This window comes from Labrus mixtus, chromosome 9 (assembly GCF_963584025.1).
Source record: "Labrus mixtus chromosome 9, fLabMix1.1, whole genome shotgun sequence".
Lineage (NCBI taxonomy): Eukaryota > Metazoa > Chordata > Actinopteri > Labriformes > Labridae > Labrus > Labrus mixtus.
Genome location: NC_083620.1, coordinates 10,413,021 through 10,431,473, shown reverse-complemented (window position 1 = coordinate 10,431,473; position 18,453 = coordinate 10,413,021). Strand labels below are relative to the sequence as shown.

Here is an 18,453-nt window from a genome sequence, read left to right as displayed (position 1 = left end):
CTTTGTCAGCGGGCCGAGGTCATCTGGTGAGAAGTGCGAACGTCTTTACGGCGCTAGTTCACACAGCAGCCTTCAGATACAAAGCAGCCAGTTAGCCCGTCTCTGTACTGTTTGATACAGCGGCTGAGGCTAAGAGGTAAAGAGAGCGAGTGAGCGAGTGTACATCCTGCAGATATTATTCACAACAGATCAGCTAGCATGTAATTAATGAGTCTCTCCAATGGAAACACTTAGCCACGGCCTATAGTCATGGCAACAGGTGAATACACAAACACATAGTCCACATGCTAACAGTGTTATAACAACGGGCTGTAGACGCTGTCAGTTGTTTGGCTTCTCTTCTCTTTTCTGCCCTCTGATTATTAACAGATGCACGTTGTCGACAAGAGGAAGGAGATAACAGCACGTTTTATAGTGTAGTGTAGCTGTACTCACAGACCTTTAGGGGCGCTAAAGCACCAAAACAAAGTCCTGCATAGTTGGTTTAAAAGGTACAAACACTTTCTGAATGTCTCCAGTAGGTTTGTTCATCCTGCAGCAGTGAAACAGGCTGTAACATCTGCACGCATTCTAACCTCAAACATTTAAGAAAAAGCTCAGGTGGTTAAAAAATGTGGATGTTGTCATTCCATTGGATTACACATAGCATTGATATAAAGGCAAATATTGTCATTATAACGTCGTGTAGCGGACTCTGTTGCTACGGCCGCTACTTCCGCGTTGTTTTTTTACGTCACGTCTTACCTCAGGAAATCCCCCGTCCCCCTCCCCTCTGACAGGGAAAGTCTCCAGCTGTGAGGAGCATATGTGAACGGCTAGGTCGGGAGAATCTCCGGAGAAGTCCTCCTGTAAATATCTAGATATTATCCGGAGTGCATATGTGAAAATGGCTTAAGTGTAGTTTGTTGGGGCCGGGCATTTTTTTAAAGATTTATTTTTGGGTTTTTTGTGCCTTTAATTGAGAGATAGGACAGTGGATAGAGTCAGAAACCCTGCCCTTTAATCTATGTTTTTTTCAGCTGCTCGGCAGGTTGGTGGTTTAGTTTCACTTTGTCCGTAGGCTGTCTGAAACCTACTAGACATTTTCATGAGTGCATGTGTGAAACTGCTTTTGTTACTTCTTTTAGTCCATTTGCAGGGCGGAAAAAACAATGTAACTTGGAGGAAAGACTCGTTTGCATCTGGCAGGGTTAAATACAAAGTCAGTGCCTAAAAGCATCATATATATATACATATATAGAAGTAATGCATCACAGTGAGTGCAGGCTGTAGAATTGATTACTGTAAAGCTGAAGTCCACACATTCTGGACTTTAAAAAGCTTTATTGATTGGCTGATAAGTGTGCTGCTGTCTGCATGAAGCAGACAGTCGCTGCTGTTGCTGAGAGGACGCCCACACACAAACAAAAATTCAGGCTGAGACAGAACAAGTGAAAAGAACAATTAGCCATTTCAGAAAATACTTCTCTGTCACATACAGAGAAAAAACTTCAAACAACTATTACAGGAACAGGAATACTTGCAAGGGTCTTTATCAACAAACGTGCCTTTAAGTTCTAACATTTCATCTAGACTCCATACAATTCATCGCTGTGGAAGAATTATTGTTCTCTCACAGTAACAATTTTCATTGCTGTTCTCCGATTCAAATGTCCATGTGAAGTTGGGTTAGTCAACTGAAAGCCGCAGAAAGATTCACTGTGGGCGAAGCTGCCGGGATTACGTTGTTTATCACACAACCGGTTTGCGACAGGTTTGATATTTGTGCACGTAATGAAGCAGTTCGATGATGTACGTCGCTTTGGATAAAAGCATCTGCTAAGTGAATTGTAGAATTGTAGTTCTATATTCTTTACTGCTCACCATGATGTTCCACTGATTCGTTTGTACTGTGAATACGTTCAATTTAAATACAGCTGATGTTTAACTTCTTTAACTGCTGAACAGAAAACAGAAAGTAAAGATAAATACTAATTCTCCTCCTCATAGCTCCTGTTTCTCTGCTCAGCACCTCGTTAACTTTTTATTGGACTGTTTCATGAGCGTGTTCAGGTGATTTACTGCACTACGACTTCCAGCATGACAGTTTTACTCAACCCTTGTCTACCACAGAGACACAAACTGCATTCAAACGTCACTCCATTTTTATATTGGGGTCTATTTTTCACACTTCATAAAGTTTATTTTTGATTCTCTTTCTCTTTCTTTTTATTGGACCTCTGTGTGATTTGAGCCCTACAGGTCTTTTCCTAGCCAGTGAATTGCTCCTATAAATACCACCCAAACTCTAAAGTCCTCCGTCCCGCACACTTCAGGAATTCTAACGGAAAGAGTTCCATTGCTGACATTCGTGTGATGATATTCGCTTCTGTCCAGCATCAAAGTTAGGGTTGCCCAAATGATCAATACTTCAATACTTTTGGACACCCACCATGGCCCTTTTCCTTTAATTACGTTTGACCCTTTAGGGCCTTTGTCCACTAATAGCGTTCTTTGCGCTGGCAGCACTCAGAGCGCCGCTCACCAGCAGGCTCACCAGCAGGCTCACTGCACGTCCTGCTCCCTTGGCTTTGGCCGTAACGTCTCTTCTAAATTGCTATGTTTAACACTTTTAATCAAGGACATGTACCTAAGACACTGGTGGTGGTGGTGATTCCCCCTGATAAAGTCTTGATCCTGGTGTTGGTGGATCATTTGTTGAGAGAGGATGTGGCAGAATCTAGTTACATTATAACTTAAAGTGAAAAAGCCCAAAATTAGCTGATCACCAGAGCAGGGTGGCGGAGGGAGAGGAAGAGAGGGAGTGGCTAAGTTGAATGAAGAATAATGAATGAATGTGTCAGAGACTGTAACCAGTCTTCCTGCTTGAACTTACTGAGTTCCATTTGATCCTGTAGGTAATAGTCTTCTTCAACAGCTTTCCAGATACAATTTAATCCAGGGGTTCTGGATGTCGTCTAGTTTTTCCTAAATCATTATCAGCTAGAACTGCATGGATTGGACGGTTCTTAGCCAATGAAAGTTCTATATCTTTCCTCTTGGAGTGGTAGTCTTTATTGCATAGATTCAACAATGGTCTTAGTTGAGTGAAATCATCTTGTGGTACTGCCATACCTCCATTTTGTATTTTTCCTTGCCAGATGAATCTGGAGATACATTTTTTTTAAATATCACCTTCAGCTTCAAATATAAAGAGAGATCTTGGAGTTAAATTATTTTGAACAGATTCAGTCCTCTGGGTGAGACGGGGTACAGTTACATTTCTGTATATCTGATTTCATTTTAGTCAGGAGGGGGTCATAATTAATCTTCCCGTAATAGTACTCCTAAATATTTCAAAGTAGTCTGATCCATTTCAAATTTAAAGTCAGGATCTGTGTTTTTAGAACAAGAAAGTGTATAGACTGGAGGAATCTAAAAGCTTAATCAGTTCAGTGAACAAGTTTGAAGGTTTGGCTAAGTATAGTGATAGGTCGTCTGCATATAGTGCGATCTAATGTTGTTCAGGACCGATATGGATGCCCTTGATACTCTCAGCTTGTCTGATCCTCTGAGGGTCTCTAAGAAGCTAAAGAGCAGAGGTGACTCTCTGCAGCATTGTCTTGGCCCACATTCTTATTTAATTCTGGCTGATAGATATTGTTTATTTTAATAATAATTTTATTAATATGATAAATTAATAATTGGATTTGTGTATCACATACGTATACCCTGATGAACTCACTTATATCTATTATTTTATTATAATATTATATCATGTGTTTGTCTCTGTGAGATGAAACCGGTCTGGTATGTGGATAAGTTTGGGGAGTAGCCTCCTCAACCAGAATTAAAAGTTTGAATTTATAATCAACATTAAAAACTGAAACAACATTTGTATCTTTTCTTTAAATTCTTAAAATGAAAATGAAGAACTGATGTAGATATGAGTTTAACCCTGGACAGTAAATCTTTGGGTCTGTTCAGCATCATTACCTCCCGTCCAATCACAGTGTGTGTGTCTGTGTGTTCTTGTGTGTGTGTGTCAGTTAGGATGTGTGTGTTCTTGTGTGTGTACACAATGCCATGTTTACCCCTGTGAGGGTTACTGCTGCAGGCTCGGGTTTAGTCTGGGTACATGGAGACAAAGGAGTCTTTATAGGTCCTCCTCACCCACACACACACTCACAAAGAGGGGGGGGGTCACTTCGTCCCCCCATTACACCTCCACAACAGTAAGATATAGTCAGAGCTGTCACAGAGACGTTAATATCACGGCTTGAATGGCAGTCTGAACAGGGTCACACATACAGACACACAGAGGAATTACAGACAGGCCACAGATTATAGAGTCTGGACTGGTACTCTGAAATAGGAAGTGGCTGCAGTGTTCTGCAAGTGTGTGTGTGTGTAGGGGGGGACTCATGCTGCTTTCTTGAGCGCTGTGAGCATATGAACAGAGGATTATTACCATTCATTATTACTTTTGTAACAAGCTGGATTAAAGGACCTAAAGGCTAAAGCTCTGCAGTCTGACCCTCTCTCTTAGACCCTGAAGGCAACACAACACTAACCTATTTTACCTTTGATTAACAGAAACAGAAACATGACACTGAGACAAATTAATTCTACATTAAAGATCACTCTGCGCTCTCTCTGTATCTCTCTCTCTCTCTCTCTCTCTCTCTCTCGGCTTCAGACTGAGTGAGGGGGGTTAAACAGGAAGAGGTGGGTGAGCTAGACAGACAGAGAGAGAGAGAGAGAGAGTGAGAGAGAGAGAGACTCACTCATACGGATAGAGTCTGAGCTGACGAAGACGGACGGAGGTCTCTGTGTCGGTGGGATCAGGAGTTACAGGGTTTTAGGAGATGCTGCCTCCTCAGAGGAGATGGATCAGAGAACAGCCAGTCAGCTCTGTAACCTCGTAAGTCCCTTTGTGTCATTTCTCTGTTCTCTGACCGGCTCAAGTTTTTCTGTCTGGTTCTGTCTCGGTTATTCGTTATCTCTTTTTCTAACACTCACCCAGAGTGTGTGACTGAGTCTGCTATAAAAGTTGGATCCATTTGAAAGACAGAGACTTATATATTTGTTGTATTGTGTTGTTATTGTTGTATTGAATCATTCTCATGGTTTTAATTTCCCAACATGGAAAACTTCGTCACTCACACAAAAACATTGGCAAAGTTTATTTATTCAGGACTGCTTTTTTTGAAACAACTAATCATTAAAATAGCTGTTACTGATAGTCTCAAAAGCCTGAGTCTAAATGTGTTTCACCGGCTTCAAAAGGGCAGAATTGATGACGAGTCCGAAGAGTGAGTAAAAGAGGAAACTGGTTTTATGAAGCAGGGTTTGAGTCTATGATTGTGAGATCCTCTACAGAGCGAGGGGAAGAACAAAGTTCTAGAACCTGGTTAGAGGGTGAGATTTAGACCCTGTAGTGGAGGTTTAGGGTTAGACCTCGATTGGAGACAGACGACTCTCTGTAAGAAACAAGCTGCAGCAGTCACCTCCCTCCGACAAGGTTTTGAAGGTCTGATTTCCCCTGACGCTTCATTCCAATTCCATTAAATTAATTCGGGTCATTTCCTGAGAAACTAGATCACCGTCTGAAGTTTGTCACAGTGAAGAGTTTGTCACAGTGAAGATCAGTACGTGCACAAAATCTGCTGCTGACCATTAAAACAAACGTTCTTGAGTCCATCGTCTGGTCAGAAAATGAATCAAACCCAAACCTCAGACGTCTCAGTGCAGATCTTTGATCACAGCAGGTTCTGTTGAAACATGAGCTCATCAGCATCAGGTTTCTGTCTGCTGATGGAGGTGAAGCTGTAACTCCACACTTGACTGCATGTGGGTCAGTCACTCTGGACGTTGGAACAACATATCTAGATAATGTGGTTGGGGGTCAGTTTACTAAAGTCTTTGAGTAGGAAGTAGAATAGCATAAATGCATTGAAGGAAGCTGGGAAGAAAGCAAGATGAAGGTATCAACATGGCGAATGCTACATCCATAACCATGCGTTTGTGGACGGACGAGGAGACAGCTGAAGTAGTTCAACAAATTGAGATACAATAATTAAAAGAAAACCAGTAATGGCCAATCACTGAGTTGGTAAAGCCCGGCGTACACTGTGCCATTTCAGCTCGATTAAGACCTGATGTTGGTTGATCATGTTTGATATTTTTGTCGTAAAACTGCACGTTTTACCTGCCAACAACAATCACCATGGCAACAACAGCAGACATGTCTGTTTAATCTGTCTCCCCCCTCTTATCATGAAACTATATCTGCAGACCTCCAGTTCACAGGAAAAACATGCTTTAGCTGCTAGTGTGTTTGAGAGAGAGACAGAGAGAGAGCTTTTATGCCGGCTGGTGTAGCCCAGTTCAGTCGTGCATGTGAGAAAACAGATATTATCCTCTGTCTGGGAAAGTTTTCTATTGACAGCTGTGAACTCTCAAGTCGTACACCGTGAGCTGATTTTACGTCATAATGGATTCAGTCATTCAGTGTGAGCTGACGTTCCAACACAACTTCTCTACAATTGTACAGAGTATGTTGGGATTACACAATAATAATAATATACTTTAATAGGTCAACCAGAAGAAGGTCTGTGGCAGAGTCATGCTAACACACTTCTGTCCATTAATCAATCCTCCCCGGGAACTTGTAAAAATACATTTTCTAGTTTAAGAAGTCGTAATTTCTCACTCCATTCAGGGATGAAGCTTTGTTTGAAACGGTGAAACTCATCTCACATGTTTAGAGTGTGTCCTCTTGATAAATTGACAAAAGTTTCTCATCTTCTGTATGTAGACAGAACTGAGCTCGACCAGTGTGAGAGTACAACTCCTTCAAGGTGAGAGTGCAGCTCAGTTAGCGTGAGAGCGCAGCTCCTTGCAGAGTAAAGGTGCAGATAGCTTCTCTCCATATTCCCAGACTAAACAAGAGCTATCAGTGTTTGTGTCTGAAGATCATCAGAGCTTTATACTTTGAGAGTTAGACTCAGAGACGAAGACGATAGAGGGAGAATAAGATGAACCAGTTATGGAGATATTAGCAGCCTTAGTGAATCTGGGTCTTAGTGTTTTATATTTAGTCTGCTGAAAAGTGAAAGCCTGAAAAGCTTATCATTGAAGATCTCGGATTCAACGCTGAAGAAACCTTAGCATTGTACAGTGAACGTTTACAATTACAGTCAATAATGAAGTGACTCTTTTGTACTATTTGTAGACAGACAGAGTTTACTATGCTATCTGTAGGAGAACAGGTTATTCCTCCCCTGTGTTTGTTATCAGGTGTTTAACAGAGAGCAGCGGTTTTCTATATTTTACATTTAACAATGGATAATTTGTATATCAGTAAATGTCCCTGAGTTCATGTTACCGTAGCTGCATACACACTGAGCCCAGTGTGAAAGTGATTCATGTGACCTGGCTGTGAGGATACATCAGTGTGTGAACACAGTATGAGCTGTGCAAAGAGCACACATTGATCTGCACTCACTCTGCTCTGCATCACACTGAGCTGCTGGCACTGACATGACTGGAATTCTTCAAAAAGACAAAGTGCTACCTCTGCACTTAAGACTGAGGTTAAAAGTTTATGTTTGAGGGCTGTAGTGGAAGGCCTGGAGGAGGAGAAGGCTCCAGATGTGACTCTAGCCCCTAGCTCTCCTTCCCTCTTCATCAAGTCCTCATTTCTGCTAACAGCCCCTGACCCCTGACCTCTGACCGTAATAACACACTGTCAGATCGCATTGTAAATGTTTTCAACAGAGTTTTTAGGGTCCGTCAGTTTTCCTGTCTGCAGACAGTGAGTGGTTTTTGTTCGTATCTGTAAAGTATTTAAATCAATTGAGATGAACATTGGACTTTGTTAACATGCAGATCATAAACTGTATAAATGGTGGTAGCCTCTGTGACGTCACCCAGCACCCCTAACCCTTGGTATTATGACGCCACCGTGTCTGTTTTCTGGAGCCAGAAATGAACATATTTATGGAAAATTTCGGGTTACCAAAAGTAGAAGTCCCATATACATATTGGGTAACTTCTTATTTTCAAAGCAAACACCTGCACACTCCTTAAATTGCTCAAATACATTGGCAACTCATATTGGTCAGTTGCCTTCATACCAACGCTACATGATAATACAGGTATCGACAGTACAAACCAACAAGTGGTAAAGAACTGGTGAGCAGAATAATAATAATGACAATACATTAGACTTTTAGAGAGAATGTTTTAGTACTCTAAGTTGCTGAACAAAGAACAAAAAGAAAAGAAAGCAGGAGGATGACAGAGTTTCTCAAGCGATGTAGAAGAGGGGAGTTATGAGGGATTTCATGAAAAGAGTATGAAGATCACACTGTTCAGGATATTAACATCCTCGCCACTACCTGCTCGCCAGCAATGAATTATCCTGCTGCGTTTGCACATCGGCTCATCGTGACCTCACAAGGACGTTTTACCAGAGGGCTCACGAGAACATGTTGTTGTAAAAAAACGCAGCTCACAAGAAAAGTTGGGTTCATGAGTGAAAACACCAACAGGTTTTGTTTTTATATCATGAGCCAGGCCGCATAGTGATGAAAAAAATATTTATATATATAAACATGTTGGATTAGAAAATGAAGGAGAAGCGACAGATTGATGTTAAAGATCAATAAACTTGTGGAGGATCTGAGGACATATAGGATTTGTTGTTTTATATATGTATAATATTTGTATGTGTATCTGTGATGATGAGTGTCCCTACAGGTCTTTAAAAACAGCTGAATCCAAACATTGTTTTCATGGTTTGTTGGAGGAGTTTGTGTGCTGTTCCTTTTCCATGAGGTCGGTATTTAGAGCTGTGGCTGGATACTGAAATCTTTTTATAGAAGCTCAAACCATCAGACCAACAGCACATACATCAGCAGTTGGAAACAGACATGAATGAAAAAAAAAGTATTTGTATACGTGGACTCTCTGTTGTTAACATGGATATAAGAAGTAAAATGAAACCTCAATGGGAAGACACTGGTCCATTTCATTCCTAACAACAGAGTTGGTTTATGCTATTTGTTGTCCGAGTCAATATGAATGTCAAAATTTGATCCAATTGTTTCTCCTTAAGGTTTCTTTATGCTCTAAATATGATACAATACGGAGCATCCAAGATGTACATGCATTCATATAGTCCATATTTCTGCATTTTTTCTGGAAGCTTAAAGCTCCCATCTCCTCCTCATGTTCAACTTTCATGTTGTCAATTTGTGAAACCTATGCAGCTTCACGTGATCTCATTTATCTGATACTGGCGTCAGTAAAAACCCTCATTTCAGCTGACCTGATTGACAGGTGGGCCCAGTGGGGTTTAAAACCCGCCTCAGCTCCAGCTCTCAGCCTGTCGTTAGGTTTACTGAAAGTTAGGAGACAGCATTTCCAGCATGGAGACCGCCATCGATGGGACTCCAGCGCCCCCTGCATGAACAGACAGATGACGTCATTCAGGCTTCGTACTTTTAGTATTTACTGTTTAAGGTCTTCACTGGATTCTGCTGGTCTGTCGTCTGCCAGGAAGACAAACTCAGTAAGGCTGTATGTGTGGGTTTCCCGGCACTCTCGTCTTCCTCATGTTGAATGAACAGATGCAGAATAAAAACTCGTGAATATTTGACGCTTCTGTTTGTTGTGGAGACTCGTAACTGAGCCATGTTCTCTGTGAGTGGGTTTTAAAATGGAAAAATCGTTTCATGGTAGCTTGATATATTGTTCAGGCCGCCTGACTTCTGAAAGACTTTTGATGGTGAAACGTTACAGTGTGTTCATTAGCTCCGCTCTGCCAAGTCTGCTGACAGAGCTGCTGTCAAAATCTCTGCAACCACTGGAACAAGTTCACTCTGAAATACCTCGGCTCATGTTCAGTTTGAGGAATGATCCCTGCATGCTGCATTTCACACAACCTGAAAGTTATTAACTTCTGAGTCTAGATTTTATTAAAAGAAAATATTCCTTAAAATGTTCCTAAAAAAATCTATTTTTTGTAATGTTTTTTTCAAACCTGGACAAAACAATCCTCACAAGATCATGATTTATTTAAGAAGCTTTATAAAATAATGTGTGAATGTGCCCCCTGCAGGTGTGTAAGGAGAAGGCTGTGCATCAGGCGTCCTTCTCTGTGGGCGTTACTCATCATACTCATCGTGTGCATCGCCATTCAGACCTTCGTTGCCTACCGGACAGGGTACAGTCACACACACTCACTCACTCACTCACACACACACACACACACACACACACACACACACACGCACACGCACACGCACACGCACGCACACGCACACGCACACGCACACACACACACACACACACACAGTTGTAACAAATGGGGGAATATTGTTTTCACAGTAACTAAGTGTGGATTTGGTTTTCTGGTTATTTTGAAAATACAGAAATAGATTAGAATATTTATGTTTTTAGGTATGTAACAGTAAAAAAAACTTTCAAACGATTTTAATTGTATTATTTAGTTGCCAAGTGGGGAGGTCAATACACTGCAATGGTACTTCCTGTTTCCAGTCTTTCACCATGTTTAATTGCACACACATGCAACAGACTGTCAAAGATCTAGATAAACCAACACTATAAACCTTTAAGTCATTTTGAATGAATTATTTGGATACATTTCTACACAGTTGTTTTCATCATGTTTCAAATCCAAAGGGGTACATTTCCCCTCCCCTCATTTTTCTGCAAATTATTTATCAAGGTTCAGACCTGTAAAGCAGTCATCATCAAATCTGGTCGCCGAATGATCTACAAACATAAAATGTAATGAAACAGAGCAGGTCTAGAGCTTACTCTATGTTGTATTATTTAAAAAGACCCAACATCAATCCACCACGAGCACTAAGCAACATATAGCAAAGTTACATGGGAGAGGAAACCTTTAAAAGGCAGAAACCCGGAGCAGAACCAGACTCATGTTATACACCTATAATGTTTCCAGAAGCAGAAGTCCAATTAGATTTGTGTACTTTAATTAAGCCAACAAATAGAGATTTGAAAGACACTGCCTCCAAAAATACTAGTCCGATTGACTTGACTTTACTACACATAGTTTCTACAAGATGTGTGTGTGTCCTGTCAGCACACTACAGAGCGGATTGTGTCCTCTGTAGTCAATGCTTCTGTTTCTACAGCATGCACTGTCATCTGTCTCTGGAATGTTCCAGCAGCGCCACCCGACTTTGCTCTATGCAAATACACAACGGGTCCATTTAAATCAGGAGAGACAAGTTAATGCATCAAAACAATATATATTTTATTAATTTTACACATGTGATGTTGAATGATTGCCAGAGAATCTTTGGCTCTCTCTGAAAACTCTGTAGGGAGATAGGGTGATCGAAGGTGTCTGCCCTGAGCTGCAGCAAGATCTATCCCCCTGTGGAGTCCAAGGTGGAGGCGTGAGCTGATGATGTGGTCTGGGTGTATGGTTTGAAGAAGCTGATTTATTTGTGAAGACTGCCGTTGATGAGAAGATGGCTGATGATGTCATCTGGGGCTGATGGGATGAAAGAAAATCTAACTGAAGACTGGGGTTGACTGGAAAAGCTAAGGATGTCGTCTGAAGCTAAAGAGATGAAGAGGCTGACCAAACAGTGAAGACCGAGGTTGACTGGAAGAAGGTTGATTCTGTGATCTGAGGCTTATGCGATGAAGAAGGTAAATGGTTAATGGACTTGAGCTTGTATACCGCTTTTCCAGTCTTCTGACTACTCGCTTTTACGCTGAATGGGTAAAAGCAATACACACACTGATGGCAGAGGCTGCTATGTAAAGTGATCATCAGAAGAACATTCATACATATTCACAAGGCTGACTAAGCAGCAGGAGCAACTCGTGGTTAGGTGTCTTTCCCAAGGACACATCGGACATGTGGCTGCAGGAGCTGGGGATCGAACCCAACCCTCTGGTTAAGAGACGACCAACTCTACCACTGAACCACAGCTGCCCCAATGATGGTGAAGAAACTGCGAAGGCTTGGTGGTGACAGGGAGGTGGAGGGTCGTACCCAACGATAGTATGTATAAACTAGTGGAAGAGAAAGCCAGCTGCAATATGATAGGCTAATGATGAAGGAGTGGAGCATAGCTATTGGATAGATATGACCAGGTGATGTGACCAGGGGATGATTACAAGAAACTGAGTGAGCATGCCTGGAGGAGCAATGTGACTGAGAATTAACAATAAAACCAACATGTAGAATATAGTCTTCGTTACTGAACTTGCTAGAGCAACATTTTTGACAGTTTCGCTTCAAGCGTACGCAAGCTGAGCAGAGATTGACCCGCACAAGAAGTCCTGAATGAGCATGATCGAATGGAAAACATGTTGCCCATGAATCTTTGCAAAGAGATTTGAATGAACTGACAACTTAAATTGGAGAAGAATTTGACCTTTTAAACTTATTTTCATGATGTGAACAACGATACATTAACTTTTGGATTTTAACTGTACAAGAGATTTTTACCAAATTTGGCTCCACCATACTGTCACTGAGTCTGTTCAGCATACACTCATAAGATGCTGTTTCAGTCATTGCACTGACCCATTCTTTTACATGTGGGGCTTGTGATGTTTTCTAGTGTGTTCAGATAACTCGACATGCTGTTCTAGTACCGACCATGATCACACAGAATTGTTAGGTATCTGAGATCGCTCTCCTAGTAAACACAGCTCTGGATTAAAAGGAATGTCTGACTTAAACCAACTACGTAAGATATGAATGACCTCAGTCCAGTGAGGTCTGACCAATCCACACTCCCACATACAATGCAGGAAAGTCCCTGTTTCAGTTCGACATTTTCAGCACAACTTATCATTCAACAGTTTCATTCTGTAAAGTCTAGATGGTGTGTGATAAAATCGATTTAGTACCTTATACTGTGTGAGCTTATGAATACAGATCTTTAAAAAATTAGCAAAAAATTTCAAAAAAGTGGTCGCTATCAATCAAACATTTTCCAAAGGGCTGGGCTTTGCAGAAAATGAATAACAAACAGATTGTTAAGTATTTGAGGGTGTGGTCTGATATCATTATTGTCTTATGTTCAAGTTTCCCATAAGCTGGAAAGAACTACAACCAACAAACATTGCACTGTAACTTGACGTGATGCGATAGAGCTTTCACAAAAATGTCATTCTAATTGGCCTGATGGTGGTACTATAAATACAATGAAAAACAGTGGAGACTTTGTACCAAAGCAAGATCTGTCCTGTCTACAAATGTTGCATACAAAAAATGTGTTGCACTTCTACACAAAAACTTTGCAAGGACTGGCGCTAAGAGCAAAAAAAAAATGTATAGAGTTTCTGATAATGAGCAATTACAAGCAAAAGTAGGACAGATCATACACAGACGGGAGTCTTAGTTCTTTTTGTGCCGCAAAAGACAACAAGCAGGTTTCAAGCCTCAAGTGGAAAAATGTCTCTTTCAGCTGGTTTAATTCTTTTTGAAATCAGAGAAAGACTAATCACACAGTAGTCTCATATGTGTGTTTGCTGAGCTGCAGAGAGTCCGTGAACACGTGCTATGAGTTTCTTAATCAGCTGCTGTTTCACTGAGAGCTGCTTTGTGGTTCTCCCTTGATAATAATTGCATTGGCACCACAGCCTTCTGAATCGCTGGTGCCCCTGCTGGATGCAAAGTTACAGCCTGTCCTTTTCTTTCTCCTTAATCTAAGTTTATCCACAGAACAATTGGTTTTCCTTAATTTGACAAAATAGTTTGTATGTTCAGGAAAAAGCCAAAGGTGTTTCTAGGCGGTTTCATCAGGATTTCATTAGGATATTTGAGCAGTTGCATAAGGCAAATAACAATTAAAATAATGGGGGCTGTAATCCTTATTATTAATAATAAGTTATTAATTCTATACCCCCATAATAAATGTAAAAATGTGATCAGGAAATCAGAAATGATTTCAAGGTGGGTTATGCTCAGGGTTGTGTGTCCTATTATCTTTCGTTAATGGTTTGATATTTGAAAAAAGGTGATCATAATAAAATCTTAAACCCTGACCTCACATTTAAGGTAGATCATCTTCTTTTAAGGTAGATCATCTTTTTTGGTCAACAAGATAATGGTGTGAAAGCATGAAAGTAGTAAGAATATATTTCAGTGTTGTATATGTTATTCTCTAATTTATTGTGTTTATGACTTATTTCAGGCATGACAAACTGAAAGGACTCCAACATCTCACTGTCAGCAAACAGAACCTGTTTACTTCTCTACAGAACTTTTTAGAAGGCCTCAACTCTGGGTCTCTCCTGGCAGAAAAACAGGACCTGAAGTCACTACAAAAAAACAGAACTTCAAATCTGCATCATAGAAAGTCACCAGATGATATTCTGTCGAGTCAGGTGGATGGAAATATCCACCCTGACACAGGCCCTAAGATGGAGGCAAGAACAGTTTTTCATGGAGAGATGCTTTTACCAGAACCTGAAAACAGGCCGAGCCTCGGACTTCCACGTTTCTTTGTTTCTCAAAGTACAAGGACAAGTTTATCTGCAGAAACTCAAAGGCTCATTAACACTCCCACTCCATCCAGTCATCTACAGGCTGGCACTGAAACCACCTGCCAGCCCAAGTCTCACATAGTTTTCCTAAAGACTCACAAAACAGCAAGCAGCACCATCTTAAACATCCTGTATCGCTACGGGGAAAGCAGGAACTTGACCTTCGCTCTCCCTGTGAAAAAACACATGCAGCTGTTTTATCCAAACTTCTTCGCAGAGCATTTTGTGGAAGGTTTTCAGAGCCAAAGTGTGAAGGAGTTCCACATTATGTGCAACCACATGAGGTTCAGAAAGTCTGAGGTGAGCGTCATCTACTGTTCCACTTCCAGGTTGTTTGGATATATGTAGAAACTTGTGGTTGGTGGAGCTATGCAGGAGTAGGAGAGTAGAAAGTGGCGGTCAGTGATTTTTGACACAACAAACATGTATAAATAACTTTAAACTGTAAAGCAACATTCACTTATCAAAGACAGGGAATTAACTGCAGGTCATAATAAAATGAAATCCATTAATCAACAAATCTAACAAATAAAAAGCACACAACCATGAACAACAAAAATAGAAATCAGAGCAAAACTCCTCCTTTGACTTTTCAGATTACTTTTGGATAATTGGATAAGCAAATTCATAAACAATAAAAAATGTTATTACAAATAACTATGCATTTAATTTTATCTAACCACTGGAAAACTATCTTGGCTAACACATAACTTAAACTAGTAAGCAGCTGCCTTCCAGTCGTAGCTAATGTTAGCCAGATAGTCCTCCTCTTCCTCCTCCTCCTCTTCAAGATGTTTTATTTCTGATGTATGGGACTTATTTTGTAGATACAGACATTCAAACTTGTATTGAAGGAGTAGTGTTCTGTTAATATCACTTTCATGGATCCAATTCACTTATCTGACTAAAAGGGTTCAGCCATTTTGAATCTGGTCATTGTGGACAGTAGTGATCGCTTGAAGCTACTTTGACAAATTTAGATTTTGCGTGGATTTTTGCACCCTCTGTGGGGAAGCACTGCATCCTGTCTCATTTCTGATCCTGTCCAATTCATGTGTGAAGTATTCTTTAAAGAAAAAATGTCATCCTGCTTTTTTTTTCACAGTACACTGTTCCACTTACTGGATCTTTTGCACATAGTCAGTTTCATAACAAGTTTAAACTTCCTCACAGTCGGTTTGAGGATTTATTAAATAAAATGTATAGTCTTGATAAGTTAGAGATGAAACATGTAGAGAAACTTCACCCTCTTTCTCTAAAATAATTGTCCTTCTTTCCAAGGTGGCCAAAGTTATGCCTGAGGATACATTCTACTTTTCTATCCTGAGACATCCTGTGGCCATGATGGAGTCCCTCTACACTTACTACAAGAGCATTGCAGTTTTTCGCAAGACTTTCAACCTGGACAACTTTCTGGACAACAGCTTGACAAACTACATGTCTGCTGTGTCTAGAAACCACTATGCTCACAATACTCTGGCCTTCGACTTTGGCCTCAACAACAACATTACATCTTATGCTGATGACCTGGAGGAGAGAGCTAGCATGGCTATTGCAGCCATCAAACAGGACTTCCATCTTATTCTTATTTCTGAATACTTTGATGAATCCTTGATCTTGCTCAAGCATGCCCTCTGCTGGTCCCTGGAAGATGTGGTTTCCTTTAAGCTCAACAGTCGCTCTGACAGATCTCGCCAGCCACTTTTGCAGAGCACTGCAGAGAAAATCAAGAGGTGGAACGCTTTGGACTGGAGGATCTACCTGCACTTTAACAACACCTTCTGGTATACAGTAAAGAGCCTGATAGGGGAAGAGCAGCTGAAAAGGGAAGTGAATACCCTCAGAGCGCTGCAGGCCAAGCTAGCAAACGTCTGCCTGAAAGGTGGTGGGGCTGTTGACCCGTCTCAGCTAAAAGATCATAAGCTAAAGCCATATCAGAGCGGGAAAGCCATTATTCAGGGCTATAATTTAAACCCACTGACAGACATCCAAACCAAACATAAATGTATGAGACTCATAACTCCAGAACTGCAGTACACAAAGCTCCTGTACAACAAGCAGTTTCCAGATCTACATGATTAAGGACAATCGACTGGGAAAGTTTAACAATGGCTCTTGGACAGAACTTGTGTGGTGGGAACGGCCTGTCACACAAACGTCATCAGACGCACACTCTCTAATCTCAAAAAGAAAGAGCCTGCAACACTTTTCATTTATCACACACAAAAGAGAAGGTTCCCAAGACATGTGTAAGTCCATTTGAAACCACTTGTGTAAAGTCTTGAGATGTAATAAGAAATATGTGGTTTCCTGCTCTAATAGCCTCACCAGTAATTAATCTATGAGGATCATGCTGCTGCAGATAACAGGGTCCAGAAGGGGATTCTAGAGTCTGTGTAATGTACAGAGGGGCCCTAAAACTAGCGTTCATCAACATTGTCTTTAAATGTCAACATATTTTGTTTCCAAGTTCATTCCAAAACATTAAATTCTTAAATCATTAAATAACATGAAGTCCTTTGAAAGTTGTGCTCTACTGGAAAAGAGCAGGCTTTCGTGTTAGTAGGATAAAACAAAGAAATATAACATTAATAATAAGATGTACAAAAAAATACCTAGCTACAAATTAAAAAGTTCAACATAAATGTAGTCCTAAATCTGTGATTATCTTAAAAACTCCGTAGTATCCTTTAGGATCTAAACCCACACTCGGAATCCCCTGCTTCAGGTTATCATAAGAATAAAGCAAGCCACGCTTAGCGGTGCAACAATGATGCTGTCAGATGGGGCCCCTAAGGGAGGTTTTCTACTGTCATTGCAAACTTTGTACATTTTGAGCCACTGCTGTGATTTGAAGTTTGTCAGCCTTTGTCGGCCCCCTTCAGGTCCCAAACAGTTGGCTGCCTTGCCTAATGACAAGCAGCGCGTCTGGTTGCGTCTGATCTAAACACTCTTTATTTGTGCAGCAGAATTGTGCTTTCCTCCTCTCTGGTCAGGTTCACTTACACGTTGGACTGATGAAACAGTTTTCATTGAACTGAAGGAAATTCAGGTCGTTATCAGTTGTGGGATAATGTCCTAAACTGATGGTTCATCCTGCAAACTTTAATTCACTTCTTAAGCCAAAAATATATTTTCTGTGGAAAGAGCTACATTCTTAATAAAGTTGTATTTTTGCTTCCTCACTGTAAAACATGATACACTCAAAAACGAACCAGCTGCACAGCCTTCCTGACTGTGCTATCTTACAGTAAGTTTGTCACACTTGACCTCATCTATTGTAAAAAGTCACATATTTGAATTTGATAAGATGGAAACAGTGTGTTCTTATATGGTTTGAAAACAAACGTCAATAGCACTTCTTAACTGTTGTTGAGAGAACCCAAATGTTCACTTCGACTCAAAAAGGCGTTGCAGCTGGTTGTTTACCTTTTAAGTTCAGGTTTTAACCCTTCAGTTAACTTCTTAAGTACCAGGTACTTGATTTGAGATACATAGCATTGGATTATTAAAAAACAAACATCTAATTAAGTCAAGTGGTGTCATCTCTTGTTCTGTGTCTGTCACAGGACAGAACATGATTGGTCCAAAGTCTGAAATAAATCTATGTAACTGATCATGGTCATGATGGGAAATAAAATAAGTTGGAAATGAGTCAGAATGCATCTTCAGGTTTGTTGTTCAGACTTTGGTCAACTCAATTATAACAGAGCTGTGTTTAGTGTTAAATACATTCCTTTAGATTTAGACTTCAGGCAAATGAAATCTGTTTTTTTTTCCGATTTAAATTTTTACATTTAAGTTTTTCTGAATTGCTCAGGGTTTTGACTTGGAACTTTAGAGAAAAGGGTTTTACTGAAGTTATTGTATTATGAGTTGACGCTATACAAATAAAAATTG

General features: G+C 40.5%; 1 protein-coding gene across 2 annotated transcripts; it reads left to right on the top strand.

Moving 5' to 3' along the window:
* Positions 1 to 4,737: 4,737 nt before the first annotated feature.
* gal3st2 (galactose-3-O-sulfotransferase 2) lies at positions 4,738 to 17,589 on the top strand. 2 transcript variants are annotated; one of them, XM_061046201.1, is made up of 4 exons: positions 4,739 to 4,903; positions 10,109 to 10,213; positions 14,202 to 14,853; positions 15,835 to 17,589. In XM_061046201.1, exons 1-4 carry the CDS (start codon positions 4,848 to 4,850, stop codon positions 16,633 to 16,635), a joined length of 1,614 nt encoding a protein of 537 aa, XP_060902184.1. In that variant the 5' UTR covers positions 4,739 to 4,847; the 3' UTR covers positions 16,636 to 17,589. The 2 variants fall into 2 exon arrangements, with proteins under 2 accessions (XP_060902185.1, XP_060902184.1); XM_061046202.1 differs by lacking the exon at positions 10,109 to 10,213 and having other exon boundaries at positions 4,738 to 4,903.
* Positions 17,590 to 18,453: the final 864 nt, after the last annotated feature.